This window comes from Zingiber officinale, chromosome 6B (assembly GCF_018446385.1).
Source record: "Zingiber officinale cultivar Zhangliang chromosome 6B, Zo_v1.1, whole genome shotgun sequence".
Classification (NCBI taxonomy): Eukaryota; Viridiplantae; Streptophyta; class Magnoliopsida; order Zingiberales; family Zingiberaceae; genus Zingiber; species Zingiber officinale.
In genome coordinates, this window is record NC_055996.1 from 5,169,952 (window position 1) to 5,192,616 (window position 22,665).

At 35.6% G+C, this 22,665-nt stretch overlaps 4 protein-coding genes and 1 pseudogene across 8 annotated transcripts; 1 reads left to right on the forward strand and 4 right to left on the reverse strand.

The window, feature by feature from the left end:
* Positions 1 to 883: 883 nt before the first annotated feature.
* LOC121993487 lies at positions 884 to 1,029 on the reverse strand (annotated as a pseudogene).
* A 3,434-nt stretch (positions 1,030 to 4,463) lies between these two features.
* Positions 4,464 to 8,745, reverse strand: LOC121991776 (protein FAR1-RELATED SEQUENCE 5-like). Of its 3 annotated transcripts, none has more exons than XM_042545804.1 (8): positions 8,424 to 8,745; positions 8,245 to 8,298; positions 7,670 to 7,773; positions 5,488 to 7,562; positions 5,336 to 5,395; positions 5,158 to 5,253; positions 4,900 to 4,996; positions 4,464 to 4,824 (listed from the first exon to the last, which is right to left on the reverse strand). In XM_042545804.1, exons 3-7 carry the CDS (start codon positions 7,755 to 7,757, stop codon positions 4,946 to 4,948), a joined length of 2,370 nt encoding a protein of 789 aa, XP_042401738.1. In that variant the 5' UTR covers positions 7,758 to 7,773; positions 8,245 to 8,298; positions 8,424 to 8,745; the 3' UTR covers positions 4,464 to 4,824; positions 4,900 to 4,945. The 3 variants fall into 3 exon arrangements, with proteins under 3 accessions (XP_042401738.1, XP_042401736.1, XP_042401737.1); XM_042545802.1 differs by having other exon boundaries at positions 5,488 to 7,580; XM_042545803.1 differs by having other exon boundaries at positions 5,494 to 7,580; positions 8,424 to 8,744.
* A 62-nt stretch (positions 8,746 to 8,807) lies between these two features.
* On the forward strand, positions 8,808 to 11,639 carry LOC121991778 (protein RTE1-HOMOLOG-like). Of its 2 annotated transcripts, XM_042545808.1 has the most exons (3): positions 8,808 to 8,917; positions 9,117 to 9,399; positions 11,091 to 11,639. In XM_042545808.1, exons 2-3 carry the CDS (start codon positions 9,130 to 9,132, stop codon positions 11,469 to 11,471), a joined length of 651 nt encoding a protein of 216 aa, XP_042401742.1. In that variant the 5' UTR covers positions 8,808 to 8,917; positions 9,117 to 9,129; the 3' UTR covers positions 11,472 to 11,639. The 2 variants fall into 2 exon arrangements, with proteins under 2 accessions (XP_042401742.1, XP_042401743.1); XM_042545809.1 differs by having other exon boundaries at positions 8,840 to 9,399.
* Positions 11,640 to 11,822: 183 nt separating this feature from the next.
* On the reverse strand, positions 11,823 to 15,748 carry LOC121991777 (probable pyridoxal 5'-phosphate synthase subunit PDX2). 2 transcript variants are annotated; one of them, XM_042545807.1, is made up of 7 exons: positions 15,539 to 15,748; positions 15,313 to 15,440; positions 13,605 to 13,692; positions 13,455 to 13,528; positions 13,160 to 13,351; positions 12,182 to 12,276; positions 11,823 to 12,097 (listed from the first exon to the last, which is right to left on the reverse strand). In XM_042545807.1, exons 1-7 carry the CDS (start codon positions 15,588 to 15,590, stop codon positions 11,983 to 11,985), a joined length of 744 nt encoding a protein of 247 aa, XP_042401741.1. In that variant the 5' UTR covers positions 15,591 to 15,748; the 3' UTR covers positions 11,823 to 11,982. The 2 variants fall into 2 exon arrangements, with proteins under 2 accessions (XP_042401741.1, XP_042401740.1); XM_042545806.1 differs by having other exon boundaries at positions 11,823 to 12,103.
* Positions 15,749 to 16,713: 965 nt separating this feature from the next.
* On the reverse strand, positions 16,714 to 22,024 carry LOC121991779 (zinc finger AN1 and C2H2 domain-containing stress-associated protein 16-like). Its single transcript, XM_042545810.1, has 3 exons — positions 21,642 to 22,024; positions 18,410 to 19,167; positions 16,714 to 17,023 (listed from the first exon to the last, which is right to left on the reverse strand). Exons 1-2 carry the CDS (start codon positions 21,738 to 21,740, stop codon positions 18,412 to 18,414), a joined length of 855 nt encoding a protein of 284 aa, XP_042401744.1. The 5' UTR covers positions 21,741 to 22,024; the 3' UTR covers positions 16,714 to 17,023; positions 18,410 to 18,411.
* Between the last annotated feature and the right edge of the window lie 641 nt (positions 22,025 to 22,665).

Genomic DNA, 22,665 nt, shown 5'->3' on the forward strand with positions numbered 1-22,665 from the left:
AGTATTAGAATTAATATCATATTAAAATATATATAATAAAAAATAGATTAAATATTTATATAACATATTTTTAATATCAATAAAAATAGTTAGTAGATTTTGAATATATATATATATAGATAGTTTTGATATCCTGCGCGACGCGCACAGGAGATCACGTTTTGTTTTTTAAATTTTTTTATTTTTTAATATTTTAAATTAAAAAATCAATTAAATTCCTTATATAAATTTCTAATACATTAATATATCCCCTCACCATATTACAATACTCAATAAATACTTAAATTAATTTTTTTTTAAAACCAAACACTATAATCTAATTCGGAAACCTGAACTTCATAGGTAAAATCTAAAAAATAAAATAGCTTTGATACTATAACTCAAAGCTTGAACCCTAGAGGTAAAATCTAAAAAAAATAGTTTTGATACTATAACCCAAAGCCTGAACCCTAAATAGCTTTGATACTATAACCCAAAGTCTGAACCCTAAATAACTTTGATATTATAACCCAAAGCCTGAACCCTAGAGATAAAATAAAAAAAAATAACTTCGATACTATAACTCAAAGCCTGAACCCTAAAAATTAAAATTTTAAAAAATATTTTAATTATTTTTTTAATTCAAAAATTAAAAAAAATAAAAAGAAAAAAAAAACGCTGAAATCATGCGCGACGCGCACAGTCGCGCACTGTGTCGTCGCGCAGGATAACAGCGCTATATATATATATATATATACTAGCAATTAAGACCTATGTAATAGTACAATGCAAGGGTGACGTTAGCAATTATACACACGTGTTGCATGTGTAATATAATACATGTAAATTTTATAAGAATAAATGCTACACTTAATCTTAGCCAAAAGGTCATCTATAAATTGAGTAAGGGTGTACCAGACCCATGCAATAATGCAATGCAAGGGTGATGCTCGAGAATCCCACTAGCAAGCTACTGTAACGGACTCACCATTAAAAAAAATTAATTTAATATATTATACTTGATCTTAGCCAAAAAGCCGAGAAAAGTATGCTTTCTAATGTCACCGACCCAAGATATTTATAGAAACTTTTCTACTTGCAGTGTCGTCAATCCTAAGACGTGGGACCAACGTCACAGCTGAGTCTCGAACTCTAGATCTCTGATTGATTAATGAGAAAATTTTCTAATAATATGCCGCAACTGAGTCTTAAACTCGAGATCCCTAATCAATTAATGAGAAAAATTCTCAATAATACATCGCAGCTGAGTCTTGAACTATAGATCACTTATTGATGTGTATGTGGAAATTACTAATAAATCTTAGAATTATTTTTAGTGTGAATAGAAAAAAAACATTAACTTAATTTCATTTTGGACTTGGCCAAAGCAAAGTTTGTTGGTAAAGGGTCTGGATATCGGTAGTCCATCCATACTTTCCTTCATTCGGATCAGATATTGGATCCTCGATCGGGTTCAGAGAAAATTGTCATCCCTACTAATGATCAGTGGCATAGCCAAGATCTTCAACTATCCTAGGTTAAATTATGAACAGTTAACACCAGAAAGAGCACAGGGCAGTTGGCGCCAATGAACGCCGTACTTCTCAGTCGGCCAAAAAGGAACAGGGAGGTTGGTGCAGTCTAACATTGAACTATGATTTAGTGTCGGTTCACCGTTGAACTCCTTATTTTCACAATGAAAATGATAAAATTGTTGGGCTACAGTAGGTTGGAGCCTAGTGTAGCCTAGCACTGGCTAGGCCATTGTTAGTGATGCCTTAGACTACATTTCATATTTTCCATCCCACACAGCCTCGTTTTTTTAAAAAAAATTTGATAATCCAGGTGTATGTCCTGTGATCCAGCTAGTCTTATAGGTGGACGGACTCTCTGATCCCACAGACTGACCACTAGATAAATTTGGAAGTACAAGCGATTCATCACTCAATAGTCAGCGTTTTAAATTTTTTACCTTATTAGAAGGAAATGTGTGTCATAGTTAGGATTTGAACCCAACTATAAAGTATCTTCTCTTTTACCTTTTTTTTTTTTTTTTTGTTTTTGATGGAAATGGGTAACCTTTGATAACCTCATATTTGCCAAAGCCAAGTAAAAGTTACATATAAAGCAAATGGCACAAGTGTAAGTTACTTAAAGGTTTTACGCGATGGACAGGTAATGTTAAGTGTGGCATTCTTGAACGGAATTGAGGCATTTTATGCACGTTGGGAGTTGTTGTTAGCTTTTTTTCGTCGAAATTTACGTGTTTTAATCAAATTTATATCTTTTTCGCATATTGGTGATATGCAGGTACAAGGAAAGAAAAATCATGGCAGCTAGCTCTTTATCAGCATTATCTTTCACTCGACGATGTATGAACGACGAGCAATGGGAAGCTCTCCATATATTATGTTATTGTGGGTTAGGAGCTGCTCTCCAGATATCATGGACGGAATCCAATCCAGGAAGACAAATTTTTTTTCTTGTCCAAATATAGAATAAGTTTTCGTTATGTCAACACGGTGTTGTGAGTTTTTTAATTATTGAGTTTGATTAAGTTGATTTAAAATTCAGCAAAGGGGATGTGGCTTCTTCTTATGGCATGACCCATAACCGTCAGAGAGAAATAAGACAATTATTAATGAGTTGAAGAATAATAAAAATTTAAAGTTGAAGATTAGTGAATTGAAAAAATGTACTAGCTACGAGGGTGCAGTTAAATACAATAATGCTCTAGATGATGGAAACAACAATCATGTAACTATGCAATTGAGTAATGAAATATGTTCATTGAATAGGAAATTTAGAGTTTCTATCGTTATAGTTATATGTATTTGGATTGTGATGATGGGTATGTAGTTGATGTAACTTGTTTTATGATATAACTCTAAGTGATGTAACTTATTTTGTGATGTAATTCTAAGTGATGTAACTTGTTTTGTTTTGTGCTTACAACTTTAAGATTGTCCTATTATCGATCCTAAACCGGAAATCTTTGACTTTGACATTTACCTTCAAGCTCTTCAATTAGACATTGTTAAACCAAGAAATTTTCTGGAAAAGTTCTTCTATTGCTTTTGGTGTGGGGCTTACAAAATTTGAGGTACCTATAAAGAAATATTTTCTTTAGTTTTGACTTGATTATTTATAGGCTACTGGTACTTAATTTTACACTTAATATAATCCATGTGCAAACTCGATAATATGATTAGGATATTGCTAAATGAAAAGAGAATTGATCACACCACCAATATATGTATACCCAGCTTGTTACACATTAGAAAAAGATAAAAAGAAAATATTGTGAGAGAATATTTTCTATTATTTGAGAGAAAAAGAGATATTAGAAAAGAAACAAGTGAAGTTTTGTCATCTATTACAGCAAAGAGGGAGGGCAATACAAGAAGAAAGTTATTAATTTGTCATTGGAAGTTGTGGTAAATTGATGAATTTTTTTAGACAGAAAATGATACTAAGGGTTAAACAGCAATTCTAAGAGAAAAATGAGAAATGTGAGTAAAAAAAATTTAGACTAACTAGTCTCAGTTTGCTACTAGGCTTTGAGCTGAGGTTGAATTCGATTGTTAAATAATTTTTCTTTGATGATTTATAGTTTAGTTTACTTTTGTTTCTTGTTCTATTCTTAGTTTATCGTCTATCTTATCTACTCAAAATGGTTAAGGAGATCCTTTAACCTGAAGTTATTTTTGTTATGGCTAACTCATTGTTGATCATTGAAGTTTATTGACACATGAAATCTTTTTTCCAAAGGCACTGGATTGGAATCTATATATTCTGACTTACTAGTTTGAGAACGCAAATCGACTCCTAGACCAAGGGTCGTTCATAAATGGGATTCTATGGACCTCACCTGTAGGATCCCATCTGCTGGTTTTATGCTTGATATCTTACATTGTCCTCAGACAAAATATACAAACTAGTATTTTTTGTGGTAGATTTTATCTTGCTGTTTTCGTCTCAATGAGTATGAAAAATGTTTAGGACACCTAGTTCCAAGTAAAAAAACATAATGCAGCAGCCAACTTCATCATACACAAGAGCAGCAAAATCACCAAACCTCTTCAAAATTTAGGACACACTTTGCCCAACCATGAAAACATGTGCAAAATTATGCATCCATAATATAACACCAACCATCATTCCTGACTACCATATAACCCCAACCATCAACACTCCATCATCACTTAAACAAAACTCCACCAATTAAAAATGCAACTCCCATATAGAAACTAATACAAAACTCTATAATACAATATGAAGAAAACAAACATATACCTTCATACATTAGCACTCCATCAACCATTATATACCCCGTGAATTAGAAAACCACCAAACATCTTAAAGCACGCCACATCATAATAAACAACCATCAGAATAAAAACATGCTCCACCTTCTTTCAACACAAACTCACAATTCAACAGAAGAGATCACCATATAGCAAAAATAAACAGAATACCAACCATACACCAAATCTCATCCACTTATCACCATAAAATAATATCATCACAAGATCTACACATTCGACATCAATACATCCACACTAAAATCCTTACAACCAAACCAATACATCAATAGAATCTTTACAAACAAATACTCCACAAAAACAACAATTACACACCAAAGCTTGCCATCATAGTTCTGATCAACAAATATCACAACAAACTTGCCAACAAACCCCATAAATCAACATAAACTTCAATTTAACACTAAAGAAGTGCACTCAAACTAGCTCCACTAAGATTCTGATTCTTCATCCATAGTTTTCACAATATAAGAGAAATCCAAATCATAAAAAATCTCCAACTTCCAAATTTAACACAAACCTGCAAATGCACAACACTTGAAATTCCAACATTGCATACATGAATCACCAAACCGAAGGAAAAAAGCCACCATACCATTGTACTAGCCGCATTGCAGTAAAAATAACTACCTTTTGTAGCATTATTCTAGATAATTTGTTGGAAAATGATCAAGATGAGATGGTTGATGCACCTATAACATAATAGTAAAACATTATCAAGTATATACTCAACCGTAAACTATTAAAAAAACAAGTTAAATTACTAAATGGTGCAACTTGTATGAAAAATAAATACCATTAATAAACTAGGTCATCTAATGAAAGATTGTGAACTTGTATTAAAAATAAATACCTGAGAAAGTTGCGATGCCGATAATGGTAAGAATTGAGTCTCAGTCATACTCACACTATCAACAGAGCTACCAATTGTTGGCACAAAATTTATAGACTAAAATAAGAAAATAAAATATTGTTTTAGATAGTTATAACATAAATTATCTTAGATTAATATAAGTCAAACAAATACCAACTTGATGATTGATCCGGTCACATTGTAAGCTGGCCATGTTAGAAATAGTTTGATCTACATCCTGTGTTATATAAAAAAAATGATTTAAGTTGTTTAAATTTAACAACAAATAATACCAAATAAATAAAAATTTGGAGGTTATGGAGTAGAAACCATTACAATCGTTGAAGCTTGGTTTGTTTTCGTTGCTGCTTTTCTTTTCCTTAAAATCTTCTCTGATCCACCTTTCAAGACTGTTTCCTTCTTCCTTTTAATTCCTTTCGCTCCAGTAGAGTTCCCTTCACCATAATCAAATTCCCAGGATTCTTGGCTCACTTTTGATTGCTGGACATTTGATTCATTAACTTGTAACTTATCATCCACCATCTTACACAAGCTCAACATAGCATCTTTAACAACCTTGTAAGTGTTATCCCTTTCCGCTGCCTTGGTAACCAATTGAACATTCAATGCACACAAATCTTTGTATCGCATGTTTTGAAGTACTTTTGGATCCAAACTAGCATTGTTGGTCATTAAATCATTAACTCCAAAATATCCAATTTTTGCTTTTCTTGTCCACCTTTTCAATACATACTCACTTGGGATCTTCATGATATTTTTCCATGTAAATATTTTCAAAATATGAGAACATAAAATTCCAGCAAATTCATATTTTCTACAGCTACACTCAATTTTTTCAGACTTCTTATCAAGTGTAACTATATGATGGTTTCTCTTTTTATGAGGAGTAACTTTATATTTTATAAATGTATCAACATCCTCACAAATTTCTAGACTAGAATCATGAGATAAGCCCCACTCCCGTTGAAAACACTTGTATGCCTCAGGAGTATAAATTTCACTAGCATGCTTTAAAATCTCAATTGGAAACATTAAATATGAAACAGTTGTACTTGATCTGAAATCAGCTTTTAATTCCTCATATCGACGATCATCAAGAAGTCTTTGGAAGTGATTGAAGAAGTCTAAAAACTTGTATTTATAAGTGACATACTTTTTCACAATACTATTCATACTTTCACTTCTTTGGGTTGTAGTAATATCTGCACAAAACATTTGCCGCCCATATACTAAAGCCCATTTTTCCTTTATGTTGTACATGCACCTCAACCAATCATTGTCTTCAAGTGCATACTTTGCTAACATCATGTTCCATGCTGAAATAAAATCTTCCTCTTCATCAAAATCATATATACATGAGGCAAAATCTTTAGCAAAGTCACTAAATTGAGAAAAAGTTCCACTCAAATGTATGGTGGCATTTTGATAAATGTGCCAAATGCATAAACGATGATGTGTTTCAGGCCATTTGGAAGCTAACGCCTTTGCCATTGCTGTATCTTGATCTGTAAGAATAGTAGTTGGTTTTTTCTCACCCATAGCTCTAGTTAATGTATCAAACAACCACTCAAAAGTCAAACTAGTTTCATCATATAATAAAGCTGCACCAAAAAGTATTGATTGCTTATGATGATTAACACCTACAAACAACGCAATTGGTCGACCTTCATTGTTCTTTCTGTAGGTTGTGTCAAAGCAAACAACATCTCCAAAATTAGCATAATCAGCTCTCATCTTAGCATCAGACCAAAAAATATTAGTAATCAAATCATCTTCATCAACTTGAATAGCATAAAAAAAATTAGGATCATCAAACTGCATTTTCTGTAAATACTCCAATACACCCCCTGTATCCCCAACTCTCATATTTATTGTTCTTTTGGATCGCAAGTAGTTTTTGTAATCCCCAGGAATACATCCCAAATTCTCCCTCCCATCTACTTGCCTCACCATAAGATCATGAGATGCTTTTGGAGGGATTTCCATATCACTTGTCATCTCAATCTGTTTCGCTGGAGAAGAAGATATATTCCTACGACTTCTATAAAGGTGCATTTTGTTTGGGCTTAAGAGATAATGATTATGCTCTTTAACAAATTGCACCACAGTAAGCTTGCTTTTTTTCCGATTACTAATCTTCATTTTAGCCTCACAACCAAACCTTGTTTCATCACGACTTGCTTTGACATAAAGATTTCGTTTGTCTTTTCCTCTTTTACCTTGGGCACAACAATAAAAAACCCTATCAAGTAATTTGCCCGATTTATCACTGTGGATTTTACCTCTTCTTACGCCAAATCCAACCTTTTTAGCATATGCCAAATAAAATTGATATGCATCTTCTTCTGTCTCAAATTCCAACCCCATTTGTGGTATATCCAAATCTGTTTCAATGTTCAAGCCTATAAAATCAAACAAACAAAGCAAAATGTCTAAAAAGGAAAATTTGATATATTGAAACTCAATACATTTCCAATATGAATCTTATTACCTTCATCAATAACATCAAAGTCACCTTCCCGACTAGCTTCATTTCCTTCAAAATTCAAATGACGACAACTCGTAGATTCACCCTCCATGAGAATTACTTTGATCCTAAAAAAATAACGAATTTAAGGCTAAAAAAAATAGCGACAAAAGAAGCATAAAAAAACTACAATTTTATGTCAAATTTCTACATGTCTAACTTCTCTAAAAACAGCGACAAAAGAAGCATTTAACATGAACTTTTTCCTTTACAAAGGAACTATATATTTATGCTTGTGTCATAGACATGAAGAACTACAGAAAATAGAAGAAACTAATTATAAGTCAATTTCATTCAACAAAGCCATATCAATTTTCATGTGATTTTCAGCTAACAGTAACAACTCATCCACAGATGCACTCTTTAGCAGTAGCCAAATAAATCAATATGCAACATACTTATCTTTCTTGTTTTACGAGCTAAATGTGAAAGTGTATGCACAAAATTTAGCATACGTTGAAGAAACTTCCTATGAATCAGATAATCAAATTTAGAGATTTGAATAATTCAACTCTAAGGGACATCTAACATTGTAATACCTTTAACCAAATCAACTATAGTTGAAAGGATTTCCTTCTGAATTTCTCTTTCAACTGCGAAGAAGGATCAGCAGCCCAAAAAAGATTAGATCAGGAAATTCTGACCGGGAGGAAACAGAAACCAGGAGGTCGAATGAAAAGGGAAATCGAAATTGTAACAATAAATGAGAATTTTTTACCTAATTACACTGGCAAAATGGCAGAAGCAACAACCGAAAAGGTCCTCGCTTTCTTCCGCACAGTGCCAGGGAGGGAGGCAGCTGGAGGTCGCGGGAGGGAGGTCGGGGCGGACGCTGGAGGCCGCGGGAGGGAGGCGATGCTGGAGGGAGGTCGCGGGAGGGAGGTCGGGGCGGACGCTGGATGCCGCGGGAGGGAGGAGACGACGTTGGAGGGAGGCCGCAGGAGAGAGGTCGCGGGAGGGAGGGAGCGACACTGGAGGGAGGCCGCAGGAGAGAGGTCGCGGGAGGGAGGGAGCGACACTGGAGGGAGGTCGAGAGGTTAGGGTTTTGCACGTTGGAGCGTTTATATGCGTGCACGCGTTTTGCACGTGACACCCCCCCCCCCCGCCCCCCGCGATAAACTTTTCTGGTGTTGACCGGTCATCATCTGATCCAGTCGCATCGAAGGGCCGGCGACGCTCTTAGGTAGCAGCGCCAGCGGCGGTTGCTTACAGGTTCTTCCTCTTCTTCTCATTGTTCCGCGATTCGGATTGACCTTTGAAATCTATGATGGATTTGGGGAACTAGGTCTTCGTACCTATACGGACTTCCAGCCGGCGGTTCCGCTTTTCTGTATAGATATTATCGATCAAATTTCCACCTTGATCCTTTTCAAGTTTGTTTTGCTTTGGTTATCGGTGCTTGGTTTCTCAGTATTTAGATCACAATGGAATCCGGAGCAGCCTTCGAGGACGAGCGGATGCTGAACGATAACTCTTGGCAACTGGGGGAAATTGATCCAAAACGAGCTCGCTTTCCTTGTTGTATAGTTTGGACTCCTCTTCCTCTCATCTCTTGGTTAATTCCCTTCATTGGTCATATCGGCATCTGTAGAGAGGATGGGGTGATCCTGGACTTCGCTGGACCCAACTTTGTTAGCGTCGACAACTTTGCTTTTGGTGCAGTGGCACGCTACGTACCAGTTCACAGAGATGAGGTGTGCACTCATTTCATGCTTTCAAATTTTAATGCATTGCAGTTTTGCCACAAAAATAGAGAACCTGAATACTTGTTGTTAACCGAGTGCGCTCTAATGCATAAGATGGGACATATTGCATCAGGTGTTTGCTTTAATTACAGCTCGTCTAGATTACTTCATTCCTTGTACCAATTGTTAGGATTAAGGAAAGCAGAGGGCACAGTATGGCAAATTATCAAACAAGTTTTCTTTAAGAACAATCCAAAATAAGCATTCTGGCGTTGAAGGCTCTTTAAGAACAAGTTTACATGACTTTGTTATGAAATAATCTCATTGTGTTGCATGGGGATGACAATTACTTGAAAACCTAACCAATATCTACATAAATTTAATGAAACTCCAGTAAGTTGAACATGATATCTTGGTTGAAAAGAACCTGCTAGTTTCATAATGACTAATAGCATATTTCTCTCTTCAAGCTGTTGCAGCCCCTTGCATTTTTCTTCATCAAACAAACTCTCCAAATTAATAGTTTTGTAAATAGCTCATTTATTTGCATAAGCAAATTTTGTTTTGCTATGTTTTGTTATGAACTCCATATTTGCTGAAGTGAAGTGAAGTGAAGTTTTATTTTGCTTGTTCAACTTGATTGCTTCTTCTTCTAGGTCAAAAGAAAACCTGGTGGCATCATGAAAACATGACATGTACCAGATTTGTAGTTTGGTGATCAATTGAATTGCAGTTGTGGCTGTTGAGCCCAATCCATTTAGCCAATTTGATGATTCAGTTTATACAGGAGATCACTACATTTCTAATAACTAACCACATTTCTAACAAAAATAGCAGGAGATATTGCAAGGTTGTGTTGTTTGGCATAGAGAGTTTAAATTAACCTACAAGTTATTTGTTTGCACAGAATTTTTAGATTCACAGGCACTCAAGGTTATATTCGTAGATTATAGATCATTTAGATTGAATAACTCTCTCAAAGAAGCTTCTGAGTACTAGTAGGTGCAGTCCTGTGTTATGGAAAGGATGTTTTCATACAAAAGACATGTCACGCTTCTAAAGATTTCCAATGATACAATGTGGTCTAGAGTACCACACTCCCAAAAGTTCACATTTTCATAAATGCTTTTTATATACTCCGCTTTTTGCTCTCCCCATATGCTCCATACAAATTCTCTTGGATGCTGGACTTTTTTCTCAGAAAATTCAATTCCCTTAAAATAAATTTCTCTGAAGCTGTTTACAATATTGACATGACTGATGTGCTTCCCTCATAAGTTCTTTGTCGAACTGCAATTGCTTTGGTACCAGTTCTCTAATGCATCCTATGCATCTTTTTTAGTTTTATTCTGGAACAATTGAAGGAGCAAATCATTATACATCTGGCCGTGATGAACTATTACTTTCCATTTACCTTGATTAGTACTGAATATCAGCTAGGCTACTTAAATTTAGCAAATGACAACAGAGATGAAAGATAGAAATTCAACATACAAGGTGTAAACCAAGGAGCAAATTAAACCCTAAACGATTATACATTCTATTCAACTGTGACACCACCATTATCTGATGAGTCTGTCCTCTATGACCACAGCCACTAGTATCTGTATGAACCACTGAACATGCTAGTGTACTATCCCTTCTGAATCTTTTAACCATCCTAGGAAAAACTGATTGACCATGTATGTCTGACGTGGCAGTGTAAGAAGCTGACAGAGCCGGGTGGAGGAATGACTTGGGATGACGCACTCCGAAAAAGCACGCAAGAGTTTCAGCACCGATCCTACAGCTTGTTTACCTGCAATTGTCACTCTTTTGTTGCAAACAATCTAAACAGATTGATGTACCGCGGACACGAAGGATGGAATGTGGTAAACATAGCAGCTTTCATTTTCTTGAAGGGCACTTGGGTGAGGAGAGCATCACTACTGCAAACCTACATACCTTTCCTACTAGTCTTTGGCATTGGGGTGTTCCTGGGCACAACAAAGTTCTTGTTGGGTATTTTGGCTTTCGCAGTTGTGCTTATCGGCTGGTTCCTCGTGGGGACATATTGCTTCAAGAATCTTATCCAGTTGTAAGCTCGTGGTATTTTTTTTGAACTGGATAGTTTAGGTTCAAATTGTTTTTGTTCTATCACTTGTCCTTCAAGTGTTTGAATCTTATATGTATATTTTTTTTACATGAATCTTGTCCGAATTAAACTAATCTTTTCATCCCAGGTTAAAGATGACATTATTGGTTGTTAATTTGCCAACCTAAGTTTTTGCCTTTTTTCCAAAAAAAAATATATATAGTAATTTAACTGATGTGCCATTTAAAATAAAAAATAATTTAGCTCATAACTTCTTATCAAAGTTTGGAAGACATCTCCACAGGCGATGGATGCATGACCAAAAGAAACTTTTTTAAAAAAACGACTATTTTTCTCATTATGCATACAATGATTTTGTTAAACTGCATGCAACATATGTCATTACTTGAATGGTCTCAAACGAACACGACCTTCGAAATATGAAGGTATATAAACTACAAATATATGTAAATTGGTTAGGAATGACCTAGACATGGCCAATTATGTTTTCTGCAACATTATTCATATATAGGGAGGTCATATGGCTTCTTTTCTTGAAGGGCATCTGTCTCGGATGTGGAGGTGCATTGCAACATCTTGCCACCATTGTCTTTCTTCATTTTTAGGAAGAAGCTGTGCCTAATGAAGAACAGCATGCCTTTAACACAAACTGAAAATTTGCTGAATAACGCATAGCTCTCATCAAACGATGCTTACCATCGCGAGTCGGAAGTCAATTCAGGGTGAAAAGCAGTTGCAAGTAAGTTCCCTTGCCTAACTGCAACAATTACTCTGTCACTTGAAGCTATCCCCTGATACACAATTGAATATGAGCCATTAGAGGAATACTTGAATTTAGAAAAGCTCAGACTCATTAACTTGCTATCCAATTGTTAGTCACTGAGTTGGTTCCATCATTTAAGGAGTTGAAAGATTTGTCTATTTGATAGGAGTTCATAAACTAAAGTTTCTCTGCTTAGAATTTAGTAAATATAAAATAAACAATCCACACAAACTTTGATGACAAGCAAACAAAAAACTCGGTCAGCAGTTTGGCAAAGTTTTGAGCTGTCTGATGATAAGGGTTATAAACATTAGATTAAAACAAAGTAACTGCAATGAAAAAGAAATGAAGGTATGTCAAATTAACTATTGGTTTGTGCTAATATAAATTCTGGACCTGATACATCAACAACAATTATAGCTATAATACAAAAAGTATAACAGAATTAAAGAGCAAAATAATACACGCACACACATATACATATGAACCCTAGCTAGACCGTTCTTACGAGAATTTAACCTCACAAAAATTTACTTGAAGAAGCATTCGATTCAAAGAACTATACAGAAATGAAGCTAGGCAGCATATAGAACAAAACAAAAGACGAATTAAAAACTCCAAAAGGATGCAACGAACTTAATCATATTTATGATCAGATCAAAGTGACTTAATTAAACAGAAAAAGGAACCGAAACCCAAGTTAACCCTGTTTTTTTTTTAAATTCCCTATATGGAGGGAGAGTGGTAATAAATGCTGTCTGACCAATTTCCTTTACAGGAAAATGACGGCTTTAATGAAGTGTCACTACTACAGTTTGTTGGAGCAAATGCCACCGATCATAAGTGTAAACCAACCATGGACCAAAATATAAAGTTCAAGAGTAAATACTACTACGGTAATGAAGACAAACCTTCTGATCATTGGCAACAAGCATCATATTCTTCCTAGTCTCTGGAGGAACAGGACAGTCTGCTAATACCTCTACTTCGGGTCCAACTTCTAAGATGGCTGGTGCACGTATAAAGACTCCACGGAAGGTACTAGGCCCCCCTTCTTCCTCTGCAAGTTTAGGCACTGAAAGTTGTATTTCAAAGCTCTGAAGCTGCAACATAAATGGGTACGAATTGTATTTTGAAATTAAAAAGAGACAAAGAGAATAATATTAAAAAAATTGACAATGACAAAGTGACAGTTGAGGTGAACACCTGACTACCAAAAAAATTTCGATGAACCATGCAATCTAGTCCCCCAATAAGCTCCTGTCCTCCTGATTTCTGACCTGAATAGATGTTCAACTAATTGCATTTAAAAGACTGCATATTGCAACAGTAGAATTTTGAAGTGTGCTGGCTCACCAATTGCATTGTCTGCCAAGAATATGAGCCCTGCACAGGTTCCCCACACAGGTTTTCCAGTTTTTACGAATTCTCTTAAAGCAGGAAACTGGTGATTAAGAAAATATGATCCATATAACTTTGTATTCAACTAAAATCAAAGGAAAGGCATATAATAAATAACTTTTGAGAGGCAGTAGGGAGACTCTAAGGCTGCAGACAATTCTCACAAAGCCAGACAGTCAAAAGAAGATTATGTTTGATGGCCAAAAATAAAGGAATACATTTAGTGATTTATTATGAATTTTGAATACAAAACCATAAGTAAATGTCCAACTTCTTCATAGTGGATGCGAAGATGAAATATCTACATTTAGTTAAACAGATGAATTTGAAAGAAGTTGAGTATAAGTGATATTAGAAGGATGTGGCATCTACAATAATTTTGTAATTACTCAGCTCTACCAGTACAAAGAACAGTCATGCGAACCTGAATCTGAGAGTTAGGAGAAAAGAGATATTCATTAAGCTGGTCACTTTACACACTATAAATTTACACTCAGAGTCGGAGTGTATCAATCCCCGTCAAGCACACTTGCTTTCTCTCAAATATATGTAGGTATATAGATGTGGCGAAACTGAACTCGGAGTGCAGTGTATAAATTATAGTGTTAAGCTATGTTAATCAATTAAGAACTGAGCAGTATGTTTTGCCGTACGACAAATGTAAAACTCACACTTATGAACTAATATTGGAGAGAGGAATGGAAAAGAAGTGCGTATCAATTGCAGTCAATTAATGGACAAGAAAAAATATACTAAATTTTTTCCTCATGAACTATCTCTCAGAGTTAGTGAGCTATGGTGGGACATTCAAACAAAGCCAGATAGATACGTTCAAATATTACTTCCATTTCAGAATTTGGTTTGAAGCAACATCACTTTTTTTCTCAGCTTTCTCCAAGAACAAGCCCCTGAGAAAAGGAATTTGAAACACTGTTGACTATTCTAACACAACCTGAGTTTTTAACAGTCAGTGCTATACGATGAAAGATTCATAAAATGGGCAGCCGAAGCTCCTGCCAATGCAGGGTCCGAGAAGGGTTTATTGTACGTAGCCTTACCTTGCTTTGCAAGAGGCATTTCTGAGACTCGACCCTGTGACTTCTAGGTCACACAGTAGCAACTTTATTGCGCCAAGACTCCCCTTCTATGAAAGATTCATCATGCAGGATAATTGCAAATCTGCAATGAAGCTCAAAAATCTAAGATCAATCACTACTACTACGTGAACCTTCAGCAATCACATTAGTGTAATTTTCTCAAAAAGACAAAGACAAGAGTTCCGAAGGTGTTCAGGCAAAAGAAATGTGAGAACTAGGAACAAGCTAGAGATTTTGTTTCTACATATCCCTCTTCTCCATTCTGTTCTTGATTAAGCCATGTCATCCCTCCCTCTTTAAGTGTTCTACACTAAGAACTTTGAATCTACAAATTTAAGAGACAAATTTGCTTTTCTACTTTTGAATCTTCTGTTAGCACCTTTTGACTTCGTTCTGATACCCCCTGTATATACGAAACAACGTTCTCCATCTCCAATTTGAGAATCTCCAGGAGACCCAAACAGCCAGTTGCAAAATCCAAACTTGTTCACATTATATGCATATACTGATATACACCTACTACCATGATAGCATATATAACAATCAAAATGTGGAAAAGGGCTAACAAGATTGTGGTAATGGGCGAGCTTGGCCATGGTGGTGCTCTCGCCGCCAGGGATAATGAGGGCATCGACGGCCTCCAGCTGCTCCGCTTTCCGAATCTCCACACCCTTCTCCCCTATCCTTCGCAGTGCTGCCAGGACCAAACCAATCCGTAAGGATCAAAGAAAAGCGAAGAACCAAAAAACTAAAATAGAATAACAACCCCAAAAAATGAGCAATCCGGAATACCCGTCAAGTGTTCGTTAAACGAGCCCTGTAGCGCAAGCACACCGACCGTCATAGTAACAACTCAATAAGAAGAAAGATGGATGCAGGGGAGGAAGCGGCGGCGGCGGCGGCGGCGGCCGGAGAAAGATCGCTCTCAGAAGAATCTCAACGATGGAAAGTTGAGTCGACACGGATTCCGCCGTCGATTAGTAGAAGGTTTGTTTTCCTCCTCACATAATATAAGGTGGGCAATTTATTCCTTGGAGGTTTACGGAAACTTAACGTACCAAACTTAAATTACACCACAGTCTACCTGGATCTCTAGTGGATGTTTTATAGTGCAAAAGAACGACAGCTGCAACTAGAACATTTGATATGGTTCGGAGTTCGGACCCAACGCATGTCTGATATCTAATTTTAATTTAATTATATAGAAATATCATGTATTAGTCATCCCTTTGTCAAGAGACCAGATCTTCTGGTCAAACTTTTTTAATTAGGGAATGATGAATTTTTAATTATCGTTGGATCGTAATTATGATTCGATTATAATTAGTTATAATTTTTTTTTTTGGATTCATCGTCTCTATCAAATTATAATTTGAGTCGAAGCGAGTAGTTGAAGACCGCCCGAAAGCCGTCGGAAATGAGCAAGTGTCCAAATTACCATGCACTGAATAGGCACGACCTCCAGAGAGCCTCCGGCTACCCGTTCCCATCCAAATTATAATCTAGTGGAGACGATGAATCTAAAAAAGAATCACAACTAATTATGATCGAATCATAATTATGTTCCGACCACAATTAAGAGTAGGCCATCCTCATTAAAAAAAAAAAAATAGATCAATATAATCTGCTCCCCTTTGTCAGTGTCACTAATTAATAATTATATAAATTGTTCGGTTACTAAATATATATATTTACTATTACTGTGTAGTATTTCTATTCATAAAAAATTTATTGAGATACTCTAATTTAGAAAATTATTCTATATAGTAAAAAATTATACAAAATTCTTTCGTCGTGAGAAATAAAATAACTTTATGATGCCACGGAAATTCACCTTTTAACAATTTAGAAAGTGACCAAGAAGAACTCTATGAGAATGTGGATTATCTATATAGAAGGAGATAATCCGAGGACAAAGGAGATGTCACAATGCTCTAGTGCTCATTCAAGGCCAATGTACAACTATCAACACAATCAAACACATTTTTCAGAAAATCAATTTGAATTTGAATGTTTTTGTATCTCTATATGTAACAGCATCAATTAATTTACAAATAAACCAATTACAGAGGCAACTCGTCCCTTTCATCACATTACATAAGCGAGGTAAGGAAAACAAAGCGTACATGTGTTCTCAGGAATTCATGGAACTTAAAAGGGGGAGGAGATAGGAAGGAAATAGAGATGGGGGCATTAAGGGAACTGATCGAGTATTTGTGAAATTTATCTCTAAGCTTTTAATCATGCCTCCCATGAAAACCTTAAAAATGCATTCTCCTGCAAAAGGATAAAAAAGAAGACATGAGTTCTTAGTCGAGATTCTCGAAGAAGTATATATATAAATTAGCATGAATGATTGACTAGCACATGAGCTTAAAAGAATATATAACCCATTCAGTAAGACAGTAAAAGAACTCATAGATTAACAATGATTCTACATTAATGACCTTGCGACCAATAAAATTTATAATTAAAACAGTTGAATCTAGTAGAAGGTCTAAAGGCAAACAGGAAGGCACAAAGTACTAACTAACATAATAAAACATATTTAATTACTTTAAATATTACAAGTGGTATTGTTATACGAAAAGTTCGATGGAGGGATGATATTTATTTAGTCCACTTCAAATAGTTGGGATAAACACAGCTTAATGAGAATGATGATGCCCTTATGATCACTACAAGTAGATTAGGTTAGACGGTTTAAGAACTAAAATTATTAAACAAGCTTTTGTTAATGAAAAAGATTTAATATGCAACTGAGAGTCTGAGACATGAGAAGGAAAGCAAATATTAGAACTCCAACAAGTATTTTCAAAACCAGATCACTTACCTCAGCGGGTGCAAAATGAGTCACAAGAATCAACTGAGACAAATTTATGTGGAATGAGACTCTCAGTTGCACCCAATGGCATATACAAATTTATGTGGAATGAGATTCTTAGTTGCAATGATATATACGAAAGGCAAATATTCATAACCTTGACCTCATACAATTTAGCGACACATTGTCACTTAAATCCATTTTCAAACAAAAATTATGAAAAGAACTATAAGATACAAATTGTAAGATAACCTTTTGAAGTATTTTGGTTCTGATTCTTTACTGGGGTTTAGCTAAAGTAACTTGATTTTTCTCGGCTAATCATAAATTTAGTAATATTCATAGTGGACTTAACAGACTCTCCGTACAACTTGATTAGACCAGGTTGGTCCTGATGTTGAAAAGACATGATCGAGTCAATGATACAAAATTGCTGAAGCTCCCACGTCGATATAAAAGAGAGAGTTTTAAAACTCAAAGTACTTCTAATATGACACCAAAAATGAAAGTATCAAACTAGCTGGACATGAGCTAGAATGATAAACACTGCTATCAAAATAGACAAGGAAGAAACAGTATGCATGTTCTATGACAAAGAAAGAGAATTTAAAACAGAATTATATGGAGGTATCTCCATTTGGCTACATTGCTTACTCTATCAGAAAGTATTCATCTTGAGTGGGAGTGTATAGTAACCTACTGAACAATGCATCTGGAGTATCTATTCTAAAACATCTTGAAGGATCAAACATTAAAGAATACTTATTATGTTTGAAAAATAATAATCAAGGAACATAAACATAACAGAATTATCTTGAATGCAAATAATTCTGACTTACTATTATGCAAGTGAAGTTCCTCCATGGTCTCTTTCAACATGCTCTACTAGTGCTACAGGATCCCTAAATCCTTTGCTACATTTTGGGCAAACATCAATTGTCACTCTGTTGGCTGATGGTTTAGAACTTTGACGATGAGACCTCTCAACATGGTCAATCAAAGCAGAAACAGTTGAAAACCTTGCTCGGCATTGAACACATTGTTCCACAAGCTCACCAGTGCTGCTGCTTTCTGCAATTCCAGTTTTTGCCTTTTGTATCGCTTCGGTAGTTGCATTACTAAATTTCTGTATACCTGATTCAGCAGAGGCACGGAAATTTGAAACTGCATTCATTAAGCCAGAACCCCACCATGAGGAAGTAGATGTGCTTTTTTGTGGTGACTTTTGGCTCTTACTGAACAAGCCAACAAAAGGGAAACCAGAATCAGTTTTTTTTGGCCCAGAGCAGCTGTGATCGAGCCCAAATCTATGCTTCAAGCAGTGCTCTTTACTGCAATCTCTGCATCTGATAGAGTTGGACAAATTTAGCACCTCTTTGCATCCAGGAACAGGACAACGCCTTTTCTTGGTTGCTTTCTGGTAGTTTGAAGGATCGCAATCAGTATTAACATGTGAATCCCAAGTAATGTTTGGGTCTTGATCAGGGACTAGACGAACTCCCTTGGCACATAGAGGGCATATCAAAACTGTGACATCCTTTTGATTGGCATTAGGGCATTGATGATTGATGTAACTTCTATGTTGCAGACAAAACACCTTGCAATATATTAGCATGATTATAAGAACGCTTAAACAGAAGAGTGGAATGAAGAAAAACTGCATATATTAAAAATGTAATGAAAGAACTTGTTAACATGAGAGACAACATAGCCTCCTTTTTTTTTGTCAAATAGTATTAATTTGGTACAATCTGTCTGGACAAAAATAAAATATTCGAACTTAATATTATGTGTACTCTCAAGCATGATTTTGGATCTTGTACCTTACAGGCAAAATCTGCAGTAGCTGCTCATCAAATGAGGTAGCTTTTGCCATTTACTCATCTAATGAGGTAGCTTTAGTCCCAGAGTAATAGGAAGTGAAGAATCCAAATGTTTTGGTTATGATTCTTGAAAATTCTCCACTCATTAAGACACTTTCTAACAAAAACAAAATAGTGAACTTCTCACTTTGAAAGTAGACAATATTTTGACAGATAGACAATATTTTGTCAGACCCACTAATCAGGATCTATGTTTAGAAGATATCCTCATTAGAAGATATCATCATTAAATGATTATTATATTTAATTTTTCCATCAGCGGCTGTTTGTACTAGTAACTACATCAGCACCACATTAAGGATCCCCAGTGACAGTCTTTAAACCCACATTGGAAATAAGTGATGAGCCTAAATACATTATATTAGAATGCTCAAAGAGATCTTCGGCCGTATACTCACCTTTTGAGAAAGGATAAAACTATGAGGGTACCAAAGTAGACATACCTCAATAGGCAATGGGCCCAGATCAAGTGAAGCAAAATAAAAATAAGAAACAAAAAATCGACAGTGGCATATACAGAAACTGTAAATTCCTTAATTTTACTCTTAATTTACAGTAATAACTGTAGGTTTCTTAATTTTAATTCATGCAGTATGTCTGATGTATGTTAGTAAAACAGTGTACATATCACAGTCAAGATGTTTTTTTGTTATTATTGGCAAAAGTGATAGGAAACCTAAACCGTCCTGATTGCAGTTTTTCATTTAAATGAAAGGTAAGTACAATAGTTTAAGGTAGCTGATTCCCAAAGCCTGTATACTCAGTTCTACCATTAAATAAGCTTGGAACTACGTATATATTACAGACAAGTTCTTCATTCCACATAAATTTGTCAAGTGCTAGAATCAACTGTTAATCGAAGAATGAAACAAGAAGATAAATTAGTTAACTCTTTCTGTATTAAATAATTGATCATGAGAACTATCCTTGCACCATGTCCATTTGAGACATCCACATTCTCTATATTGAAGCAAGATAATGTACACTGTGAAAAACAAAGTTTTTCTTTTATCCCATGTTATGCTTCATTGTGGCAAGTTGAACTGAAATTGGCTAGCCAATCTGATTCGAATGATTGCTCGGCTATGTCTTGGAGGGTCAACAAATGTAGGGAAGAAATAGAAATGGCTCAGCTATAGTGAAATATGAAGGCGGGTGAAAGAGACAATAAAAGTAGTATAGCTTCTTAATGATTTTGAAAAAAAAAAAATGCCCTTTTGATATTTTTGATAAAGGGAAGCACCATTTTGATATTTGCCTAAAAGATAATTCCTACTATCAGCAATTAGAGAAGGGCCTTCAACTAGTCATTTAACATATTATGGCCATTCTACCATTATTTTTGTGGTCAGGTCTGCTTACTAGCTACTAGACAGACCATTCTCTCCTCTTGAAACTCAATCAGCTCACTTACATACTCTTCAAATCATCTAGCAACATGAAGCTTGCAGTCATTCAATTTGTAATATTAAGTTCTATTATGTAATATAAATTAGCACTCATAAACCAGTTTCCATAGAATGGTAGGACTATATGTTTTCCCCATATGCCAATGGGGTGATTTTAACAATTTTAACTGGTGTCTATCAAACAGCTCATATCCACTCGTAGCACAATACCTAATAAATTTTAGTCCTGATAACTTGCGTACCATAGATGATGACATTTATTAACTGCAACAGAATGTTTAGCATATGAGCTTCGCCTAGTATCTTAACTGTGGCAATGACAAATAGAGGTCTTTGTAAACAAGGACGGGGAATGATGGCCAAGAAGCATGAGATTTGGAAGGTTTTAAATATACAAAGGAAGATTTAGCTTCAATAATATATTCTAAAAGTTGAATTAACCATAATTGATACAGGAGTTGAAAACTACCACGAATTGTGTGGAACTGCAACCATAGGTTTGATTAGCTAGAGTGGATGATTTACTACATTATGACAAATTTGAAAGAAAGGTTGATGGAGGACCAAATCTACTTTTCCAAACTCAGCATTGGAGAACATCTCGTGCACACAAATCCCTCTTTCCTTCCTTGGGAAATATATATCTTTTTATAATCATAGATGCACCAACAACTTTTTATATAATTCATCAATTCAACTCAACGTTAGGAGAGGGGGGAAAAAAGACCTGACAGAGGAAAGAGAGAAATCGACAAGCAGAACAACCAAAAACTGTTTACCTGATTGCATCGGTCGCAGGTGAATGGCAAGAAATCAAGCTGCCGGCAGTCTCCGACGTTACAATGCTTCCCTAGATTAGGAAATGCCGGCGTTCCCATATCGTCCGCCAAGAGAGGATCAATTGCCTAGGGATATTAAATCGAAACGAGGGGTTAGATCGCCTCCCGTCTTCTCGCGAAGAGGCGAAGCTGTTCCCCAATCTCCGCTCCGCGTCGATTCGCGAAGAACCCAATTTGTTCTTCGAAAGAGGCCAAAAATGGTGTGCCGTGTACACCGGTGAAGCTCGACGGCGTGGCTTCGCGGTTTGACCGGAGCCGCGGAGCGCGACCTTGTCGTGCGAAATATGTTTGTTTCGTAGTCTACGCGTCTAGTCCCGGTGATCCGCTGCAACCTCCACTTCGAATGGGACCTTTTCAGCAACGGTGATAGCCGTCCACGGATTATGTTGGACCGGACGATGGCTGCTTCAGGTTGTGTCGAGTCGGACCGCCGGGTTTGATTGATGGTTTGGTTCATTTTTCACAAGGGAATCTTTCAAATTGAGTACCGATCCTCCAATCCGTAATTTCTATTTCCTTCTTCGTCCCTTCTTTAATTTGACATATATTTTTTACTTAAATTAAAATGTGAAAAATTTATTATAGTTAAAAATTATGTTTTTATTATAGTAAAAATATAATATTAGTCGAGAGATGAGAGAGAGGATATGAAATAATATAATATTCAGATCATAAATGATAATAATTTTATTATAGTTAAATATTATGTTTTTATTATAGTAAAAAAAACATAATATTATCTAGAGATGAGAGCGATGACACGAATACTAAATGCTCCTTAAAGAAATGTTCATGGTTATCCTAGCAATTCATGGAAAATTTTTTTGGGAGTTCGGTGTTAGTTGATTTATCCTTTTTTTTTCCTTAAAAGAATATTGAATTGGATAATATTAAATTTGAACGAGATCCAATCCTAAGTAACGTTAAATCTAGGACGATTGATTCAATTCTATGGAAATTTTTC

Coding starts and splice junctions, on each gene's coding strand:
- LOC121991776 (XM_042545802.1), bottom strand. CDS start 7,757: ATGGAGGGTGAATCTACGAGTTGTCGTCATTTGAATTTTGAAGGAAAT. Junction 7,581..7,669: donor CTTTGATGTTATTGATGAAG/GTAATAAGATTC, acceptor TTGATTTTATAG/GCTTGAACATTGAAACAGAT. Junction 5,396..5,487: donor AAGCTTCAACGATTGTAATG/GTTTCTACTCCA, acceptor TATATAACACAG/GATGTAGATCAAACTATTTC.
- LOC121991778 (XM_042545808.1), top strand. CDS start 9,130: ATGGAATCCGGAGCAGCCTTCGAGGACGAGCGGATGCTGAACGATAAC. Junction 9,400..11,090: donor TACCAGTTCACAGAGATGAG/GTGTGCACTCAT, acceptor CTGACGTGGCAG/TGTAAGAAGCTGACAGAGCC.
- LOC121991777 (XM_042545806.1), bottom strand. CDS start 15,590: ATGACGGTCGGTGTGCTTGCGCTACAGGGCTCGTTTAACGAACACTTG. Junction 13,693..15,312: donor TCGCCCATTACCACAATCTT/GTTAGCCCTTTT, acceptor CTTAATCACCAG/TTTCCTGCTTTAAGAGAATT. Junction 13,529..13,604: donor CTTGGCAGACAATGCAATTG/GTGAGCCAGCAC, acceptor ACATCTATTCAG/GTCAGAAATCAGGAGGACAG.
- LOC121991779 (XM_042545810.1), bottom strand. CDS start 21,740: ATGGGAACGCCGGCATTTCCTAATCTAGGGAAGCATTGTAACGTCGGA. Junction 19,168..21,641: donor CCTGCGACCGATGCAATCAG/GTAAACAGTTTT, acceptor ATATATTGCAAG/GTGTTTTGTCTGCAACATAG.